This window comes from Cyprinodon variegatus, unplaced genomic scaffold (genome assembly GCF_000732505.1).
Source record: "Cyprinodon variegatus isolate N-32 unplaced genomic scaffold, C_variegatus-1.0 Scaffold339, whole genome shotgun sequence".
NCBI lineage: Eukaryota > Metazoa > Chordata > Actinopteri > Cyprinodontiformes > Cyprinodontidae > Cyprinodon > Cyprinodon variegatus.
In genome coordinates this window covers 542052-551335 of record NW_015150792.1, presented here as the reverse complement: position 1 = coordinate 551335, position 9284 = coordinate 542052, and the positions used below count along the sequence as shown (strand labels likewise).

At 38.2% G+C, this 9284-nt stretch overlaps 1 protein-coding gene across 3 annotated transcripts in view; it reads right to left on the bottom strand.

Annotated features, from left to right (window-relative positions):
• Nucleotides 1-9284, bottom strand: part of LOC107091489 (cytosolic 5'-nucleotidase 1A-like) — a 41170-nt gene that overhangs the window by 16911 nt on the left and 14975 nt on the right. For all 3 annotated transcript variants that reach the window (XM_015385440.1, XM_015385438.1, XM_015385439.1), the window contains 2 exons: nt 4008-4175; nt 3779-3908 (listed from right to left, as the gene is read on the bottom strand). In XM_015385440.1, the coding sequence (XP_015240926.1) occupies nt 3779-3908; nt 4008-4175 (298 nt within the window). The remainder of the gene's footprint in view (nt 1-3778; nt 3909-4007; nt 4176-9284) is intronic.

The following is a 9284-nucleotide window of genomic DNA, read 5'->3' as shown; positions in this document are numbered from 1 at the left end:
CACAGCAACACACAGACGACCATTTTTCTGACTATCAATCAGCCTTTAGGAGTTTATGGTAACATGTATACTAGTGTTTCTGTAAGTTTAGGGTTTAGGGTAAGGGATGGTTTAGTGATACATTTTTAATTTGCAGCTCATGGAAATATTTTAGGAAGTTCCTGCTATAGACCTACAGTAGACTTAGACAACTTTTATTGTCATTCTGTACACAGAGTGTTTACAAAATGTTTCGTTTTGTACAGCTTTCTGAACATTTCCATTGCAACAGTGATCAAATGTAAACAATGTTGGAGAAAAGACGTGCAAAAATGCATTGATATGGAAGTTCAGAGCATTAAGAGATATGTTGCAAATATGCAGTATTTTTAGTTTGGTATTATCAGTGTGATGCAGAGTCTGTGACATGATTTAGAGGTTTTTTTAACAGCTGCCTGAGAACGGTGGGGAAGAAGCTGTTGCAGAATCTGCTGGACCTGCATCGGATGCTGTGGAGCCTCTTCCCAGAGGGCAGCAGGGAGAACAGTCCATGGTGGGGGTGTGAGGTGTCATTGATGATGTTACGGGCTCGGGACACGCAGTGCTGGGATGAAATGTCTTTAATGGAGGGAAGAGGAGCCACGATGATCTTCTCTGCTGTTCTCACCACTCTCCTCACATTCTTCCAGTCTGAGGCGCTGCAGCCTCCACACCACACAGTGAGACAGCTGGTCAGAACGCTCTCTATGGTGCTTGGTGCTATAACCTGTCATGAACCATCTGTGTCAGTTAATAAGGTCAGATACTGACGCACAGGGAACTTGATCAAGCATCACTTATGTGATGAGTTGGGAGTGACACTGCATGGGTGTGAGGGATTTACCCAATGTGTCATTAATGCAAGAAGCATTACCACTAACAGTCTTAGTTTTCTCGCACATAGAAAGTATTTCTGCCTCAGGGCTCTTTGTGTGCGGATGCAGATGGCTGTTCACACTGAGTCTGGTTCTGCTCGACATTTCTTGCTGTTAAAGTAGAGTTTTTACTTTTCTGCAAAGTCAGTGACTTTTCACACCATTAGCACACATTTAAGCTAATTAAAAATGCTCAGAACTGCTGTTTAATTATGTCAGTATCCTGCTCCTACAGGTGATGGCTTTATTGCTTTGAAGATTTATTTTCCTGCTCTCGTTTTTGTATTTGTTGGCTTTCGGCCCCTCCACTTTTCAGCCTTTCTTGGCAAAAAGAATGTGTTTGTTATTTCTGATCTATTGCCTCCTGTGTGCTAACCTGCTTTGTGGCCCTTTCCATACTCCCAATGTGACAGCACTTCCTGTTATCTTCCTGGTGTCTCACAGCGTAACACGCTCTACGGAGTTCACAAGTTTCTCCATTTCTCCAAAATACATCCGTAAACTTCACCTGGCTTTGGACCAATGGTCCCTACTGACAAAAGCAGCCTTTTTTTTGCTCATCTTTTATCCTCAAGTCAGAGGAAACTGTAAAATGGGGAATTTATTCCTTAACTTGTGCTTTGATAACTTATTAGTTAAACAAAATTATTTTATATTTAAAGCAAAACAGGCTCCATGTGCAAGGAGGTTCCTGCATTTGGTAATATAACTGTCAATAGTTATATTACCAAAAAATGCAGACGTGAAATTCCCCCATTGTGGGACAATAAATGGATTCACATTTACAATAGAAACATATTTTTAGATGTATGGTTTGTAAATGAAAGTCAAAAGCATAAATAAATAGGATCTGTATTTGTGTCGACTTATCACATCAAATATACAACATGTGGAATCAGATCTTCTGTGAAAATACAAAGTTACAAGGTTAGAATGTTTCAACATTATAATTACCAATTACATTTTCATGGGTGCGAATTTTCTGAGTAGAAACCACAAAGTTGAGTATTAAATAAAAATGTTCAAGTACAAATCATATCTTGTAGTACATTTTTTGTTTGTACTTGTGAAATTGTAATGTCTTCTAAATTAGCGACTCATATTCATAAATTTGTATTTGTGAATTGTAGTTGTAGGTTTGTGATTTTTAATTGTATCTTTGCAAAGTTGAACTGCAGCTCCTATTTTCACAGATTAAGATCTAATGTCACGTGTATCTTTTAATTTGTTAACAAGGAACAGTTACTTATCTTAGATGTATTTACAATTTCTACTTACATTTAAAAATGTGGGCACCTCATATTCCTGCAAATTTTTAATTTTCAACTCAATTCAATTCAGTTTATCTTCTCAAAACCCACCGGGGTCGCTGGCGACCCCTGTTTAGTGTGTTTGCAACTAATAACACAGAATGCATGAAAATTACACTGGTAAAATATTTACCAATATAGACATGCACTGCAAAAACGGTCTAGAAATAAGTGAAAATGTATTAAATTAAGTGAATTTACTCTTAATTTGAGCGGAAAAATAGGATGATTTGCCAATGGAATGAGTATTTTTACTCTTAGAATAAGTTAATTAGATCATATGTACTTGACATAAGACAATGCAGTTCTTTTTTGTTATTTCAAGTTTAAATTGTCTCGTTTCATTGGAAAAATGTATCACTTACCCCCTCAATTTAAAAGAAAATGCACTTACTTTAAGACAAAAATTACTTAATTAGATTTACATTGTTGCAGTGTGTTAGACATCGTTGGAAACGACAACAATTCAACCAACAAGTTCATTCTATTGACATAGCAAGCACCAAAGCACAATTAACACAGATATAGCAGCATGTCAAAATGTAAACATAAAGCAGCCACAACAAGTAAGCATGTCTTTATTACTGCTGTTCAAAAACGACCTATTATTTTCGACAATGACAAAAAAACTTTGAGTCATGTTTGAACTAATGCTGCTTGGGCTGTGTTTTACTCACCCAATTTTTATGTATATATTCAGAAAGCTAAAGGGGTTTGCATTCACATAATGTATCACATATTTAATTTGGGCTTACAGTTACTAAGTTATTTGCTTTTCCAATTTGGCATGCAAAATAGGCAATCATTTCCCAAAATGAGGTGGATGTTAGCTAGCTTCGTGAGACCATCCTGATCTCGCGAGCTTTCAAGGTTTTACTTGCAGATCAGTCTGGCTACTTTCCTTTAAAGAAAATTTGGAGCCGTTGACCAAACGAACGTCCAATCAGCGTTGGCTTTGAGGCGGGTTGAGGTGTGAAGCAACGAGAAGCGCGACAGTTCAGTCTAAAGCACATGGCGGCTTCAGCCGATGAAACTAGCGTTAGTGTGGCTATCGAGCAAGTTTTATCGGAATTACAGAGTATTTCTTCACTGAAAGAAGAGCAAAACACTGCTCTGGAGGCTTTTCTCAGAGGAAAAGATGTTTTTGCTCTTCTCCCGACTGGTTTCGGCAAGGGTTTGATCTATCAATTGGCTCCTCTTCGTCGTCGCTCTGTTAGTACGTCATATGCTTCGTTGATCTGATTGGTTTATTTGGCCCATCTATCACCAACATAGGCCAATCAGCTAACCAGTATTTTCGCAAATCCATCTGGCGGAGTCAGGTTAGATGTTAGCGCCAATTCACAACACATGTCATCTCAAGGCAATTTAAAATTCAACAGATCATACAATCAAAATGACTCAAAGTTTCTATCTAAGGAAAACCAGTTTCTGTTACACACTATTAACAAGGAAGACGTTAGGTGGAAAACAATAGATTAAAAGGTGCTGTGATGGTTGTTGTCATTGTACTGAAGCGTTTTGTCAAACCAAGAAATGGTTATGGATCTCCATCTCCATCTTTGCAGAACTTACTGTGGTGATTGATGGTGTTGATGAGCCGGATCCCAACATGGGCGTGGTTGTACGTCACCAATACGATGTCAAACAGCTCTTCACTCTGGGGGTAGAGGTCCCTCAGACGAGCGTTTACTGTCTCCAGAGCCTGATGGGAGTTGAAAAAAATGGTCAGTTTGAGAGAGAATCCAAACTCACATCAAAATGCCTAAATCCATGCAGATCTGTCCAACTTTGCAGATCTGACCTTGACAAAGGGGAAAGCGGGCCCCGGAGCGAAGGGCTCGTTCTCGTGCTCGATTTGGTATCTCAGATATTCCTCCACTCCTTTCTGCTCAAACACCCTCTGCTCCCGCTCGGTCCGAAACAAGACCCGGGAAGAAACGGCTACAGTCACGGCGTTCTCTGGCTTCGGCTGAAGGAGGACAAAGATTGGGTTGAGACTGGAGTGAAAAGGAGAATGGGCCAAAATGGCGATACAACAGGAACTAATATCTACCCAACATATAACACATGGCAGAAAAAAATGTATACTTTGTTTAAATCCAAGTAAACCCTTTGCAGACCAAACTAGTTTTAATCTTCCGAATTTTGCCAGTGAAGCAGGAGAAAACTTTAGCACAGCAGATGCAGGACAAACTGCAAATATTAAATTTAAACTTGCTGCATGAAGAGGTATGGTTTGGTGGTTTGAGCAGAGCACTCCTTGAACCCAGTGTTGTTTTTGACAGCCATATTAGATTTACTCTTAGTCTTCAGGACGAAAACTATTATTAGTCTTAGTAACATTTTAGTCATTACAATATGTGATAGTTTTAGTCGATTTTAGTCGACTAAAACTTAAAAAGGTTTTAGTCAGTTTTAGTCAGTTTCATGTTGCAAAAAACAGGGAACCTTTACAATTTCGAATAACAACTAGATTCTTTACCAGACTGACAGCTCTAGCCTAGATATTACAATAGCTGGGTATAGAATGCTGCTGTGCAGTTCATCATTGCTGTTAGGCAGAAAACTTTGATTTATAGAATTCAAATTAACTTTTTTATTAATTAATCCACTTCTTTACAAAAAAGTGTCTTGCACAAGCTGTGAAAATAGCAGATCTAGATCAACACATTATATTTTTTAAAATAGCCGACAGACAAGCTAACAAAATGTACAACAAAGGAATTGGTTTAGACATACAAGGTTTCCATCCCAAAGCAACATATCCTGATCTACTATGAATTATGCATTAGAACCAGATCAATAAAATCTTCATTACTCCAAAAAAGAACAAAAACATTCTTCTTTTTACTTTGGCAGTTTTAACTTTATTTCGGAGAATTTAGGAATCCAGTTTGTGTGGTCTGTTTGTGTGTTTCCTTCTCTCCACCACCAGGAGGTGCCCTGTCTTCGTTGGGCCTCCCTGCACACCTGCGGCTCATTGGATCATTATCTGGAGGAGTATTGGAGCAGTGGACTGCCACTACCTTAACGCCAGACGGTTTGCCATTTTTGGGTACTCTAGTCAAGCTGAGATTAGCAGAATCTAACCTGAGTTTTGTTTCTCTGAGACTTATGTTGTTTTTGTCTTTGTTCTTTGGCAGGAAGCCTTCCTGTACAACTGGATACCTGGACCTTCTCACCTTGGAAGGAAAAACAGAGTTCACACTGAGCAGGGGAAAACCTCCACATGATCCGTTCAAGTTCCCATCGGAAATCCAAGTGACAGTCCACTCCATTACTCCTCCGGGTCCAACGTGTTCCCTCTTCTCTGGATAATCCCACACAGACTAGATTCAAGGATTGACAAGAGCCCCCTCAAACGTGAGTCCCTCTCTTGCATAAATTTAACAAATTCCCACGGTCCCTGAACTGATCTCTGAGATCTTCCCCTCTGACTTCCAGTTCCGGTTTACCAGTTCACTGAGTTCCAGACTCAACGCCAGTTCTCACTACAACAAATAGACCTGTTGAACTTTTCTTTGTGTTCTCTGAGTGGTTTCTCTGCATGTGGGTCAGATTTGTTAAACCGATCATGACACTCAGTTACCACTGCTTAGGGGTCAAACTAGATTTAAATTCGCAGGCTTTTGATATAATAAAAAAAATACAGACAGAAGCTACATGACTGCCTTGTAATACCATGGCAATCCAGACCTAAATTGAATTAATATGTTAACTAAAATATTCAAAGGAAACATAGGAAATGTTTTAATCTCAAAACAAGGAAACATTTATATCATATTTAAACAGATAGAAACAAGGACAATAAGAGAGAGAAATATTTAAAGATCTATGTACCTTTTCATCTGGGTCTTTGCCAAAAATAAACAGAATGCAATGAAATATTTTATTTGGATATAATTTAGGGATTCCTTAAAGAATGTTTAGTATCACCTCTTGTGAGCTGGAAGAAATAAAATAGTGATAGTAAAGGGATTTTTTTACGCTTGGCAGAGGATGATCAGCCACATAGTTTATTAAGTAGCGAGAGCAGGAAGAGCCATACTGCTGAGAGCAAACCATCAGAATAGAGCGTGAAGCGCAGATTCGGAGCTCCGTGCGCAAAGACGCATTTCTGCACAAGCACAGCTGGAAGATCAGAGCAGTTTGTCAGAGTGGAGAGGTACATTGGGTTATTTTCTCAGACCCTGCCGCAGCTGCTACCATGATCCATCTGTGCTCCTGCTGCATGCGTAGTGCTGTGCACCTGGTGGGCGGCAGGGTCAATGAAGACACAGCTGCATGGCTGATACTGCTTAGCTGATTACAGCACGATGATGCAGTTTAAACATCTGACCAACGACCCGCTATTTGTTATTTAGTCTTATCTCATTGACTAAAACTCAAACATACGACTAGTCATGTTTTAGTCATCAAAGATCCACGTTTAGCTCATCATGAGCTCATTATAATCATGAAAAAAGGAGCTTCAACGAAATGATTTTGTCATCTTAATCCTTGATAAAAACAACATTGCTTGAACCCCAGTCAGCTTCAACAAAAGGCTCCTCACAATGAGCCTGATTCTCTTGGAGATTTCTTCCTATTAAAAAGGAGTTTTTCCTCCTCACTGTCACTCTATGCTTGTTCATCCTGCACAGCCATTGGCTGGATGCAATCAGCCGGGTTCCCTTTGGTAGAAAACTTTCAAATAATCTGACTGTATGATCGGATTTCCATCTAAAGTGCCATGAGATGATGTGAATTGTGGATAAAATAAATCAATAAAAATTTTACTCTATTTACAACAGCAATTACAATATAAAGATGATATTTATCCTTATTGCCTTGTTTATGCGGTTTTGCAGTTCTTCATATCCACTATCAGGCCAACCCCATTGTTTATAGGGTGTGATATAATAAGCATTGCTAAGCATTATAAATGCAAACAAAAACACTATAAAAACACTAAGGTTATTGCTTAAAAGTACAGTTATATTTTTGTTATTTTAAATGTACAATATTTGCAAACCAAGTGGAGAGGGTTTTAGTACGGAATTAATTTTTCTTCCATTATTTTTAAAGAAAAGAACATGTTTTTTAAATGGAGATTGAAAAAAAATTCTTAACAAAAGAAAAGGTTTTCAAAGTAATTTTGCTCGTTTTCTATACTTTTTTCCCCAATTATTTATTTTTGAAATACAATATTTTCATTTGTTTAGATTCTATTTTCAATTCATTAGGCCTGATAAAGGTCTAGCATCGAAACATTCCAAATAAATGTTTTCTCTTGCAAGCTGACAGTTTTTTTTTTTTACGCACCTGTCACATTATAGATGTTCTTTATTAAAGGAAAAGTCTGGCAGCAAGAAAAAACAATGGATCATTATTTATAACTAAAACATTTACGAACGAATTTAGCGTTAATCTGTAAAAAAGAATAAAAACAAAATTGTTGCGATCACTGAGTCTGGGAGCGGCAATTTTTGCACATATATAGTAACACCTCCCTCCTGCCATCTTCCAGCAGTGACGTCACGGTGCGGTAAGCCTAGCGCCATTCTCCCCGCTTTACAAGCAGAATCATGGGAACTACTGGACACATCTGCAATCAGCAACAATAATTATTGAAGATTTCCAGAGGACTTCACCATTAAAATTTGTGAGCTCTATGAACTGACAATGCCCAGGTGCATGGCAGTTGGATGATGCAATACATCGGTTAAAAGTGAAAAAACTATTTGTTATTTCACCTTTCCGATTCATGATTCTCCACGGGTTTGTTGTTGGAGTGCCAACTTGAAGAGGGAGGGTTTGTATTCAAACTTCTGACTTACTCTCTGCTTCTCATAGTGCACTGGTCCTCACCATCAGGGATAATAGCGCATTGTGACAAACACCAGATACAGCACTGGGACTTGATCAACAGCCGATACCGCACTGTGACGTCACAAACCAGTAGGTGGCAGTAGAGTTCTTTGACAAACCTGGATGTCTCCGGTAAAGCACATTAAAATGAAATTATGCTTAATTAAAAACACTTATGTAATAATTTCATAGTTAAAGTACTTTGAGAAGTTTGTATTCTGAATATGATCGGACTTTTCCTTTAAAAGAATATGACATGAATTTATCTTTAATGGCAACTAAAATATCGTAGGGAAAGAAGAGCTACAGTAGAAACTTTAAGGAAGCATCTCACTTTGTTTCTGTGCTGTAGGCATTATAGAAGACTTAGAAGGAACCTCAGGATTACATTTGGTTATATAAAAGGAAACTCCTCTAACATGCTCTGGGTGACAAACTAACAAAGCAGGGCCATCTACTGAGGCGTGTGTCCTAATTTTTATGGATGTTGTAAAGATGAGAGACTGAAAGCACAGATGAAAGTCTTTATGGTCTCAGTACATTTTGTTTAACCACTGCAGGCAGTAATATTTAGCTTTACTCATAACTGGAACAGAATATTTTTTTTACTGAATTATGATTACACTAAAAGATATGCTAAATCTACAAAAATCACATTTTATATTAACCATCCTTCTAAGGCTTTTTGCTTTACAAATTAGATAAGCCTTATTTAGGAAAAAAGGACCATAAAGGTGTTACTTAAAGGATATCAGAAAGTCTGGTAAATTTAGATAAAAAAGTTTTAGCTTATTCAATATGATGCAGGAAGAGTTCTGGGTAAAAGGTAACAAATAAAATGTCTTCTTTATTTCCTGTTCTCAAACTAAGGGTTTTACTTCTGGTTTCTGTAAATCTTCACTCTTGATTTTCAAAAACTTCCAAACCACAACTCCATGCAAAAACCATTACTAGCTCCTTCTTTTAGCATCAGAGGATTATACCGTTCTTTACACTCTGCTCTGCATCAAAAACAAATCAGACAGAACTCTCAGAGCAGCAGTTTAATCCTTTTCTCAGTGACGAAGCTTAATTGAAAATTCAACCTGGAAGACTCTTTATCAGCTGAACTCTTAGACACTCTCATCCTCCACCTTCCCTCAGGGGGAAGACGACTTTAATCCTCTTCCTAAGTTATTCCCCCAAGCTCTTGTCAACTTGCAGCATCATGTCTTCTGCCGGTGTCCGA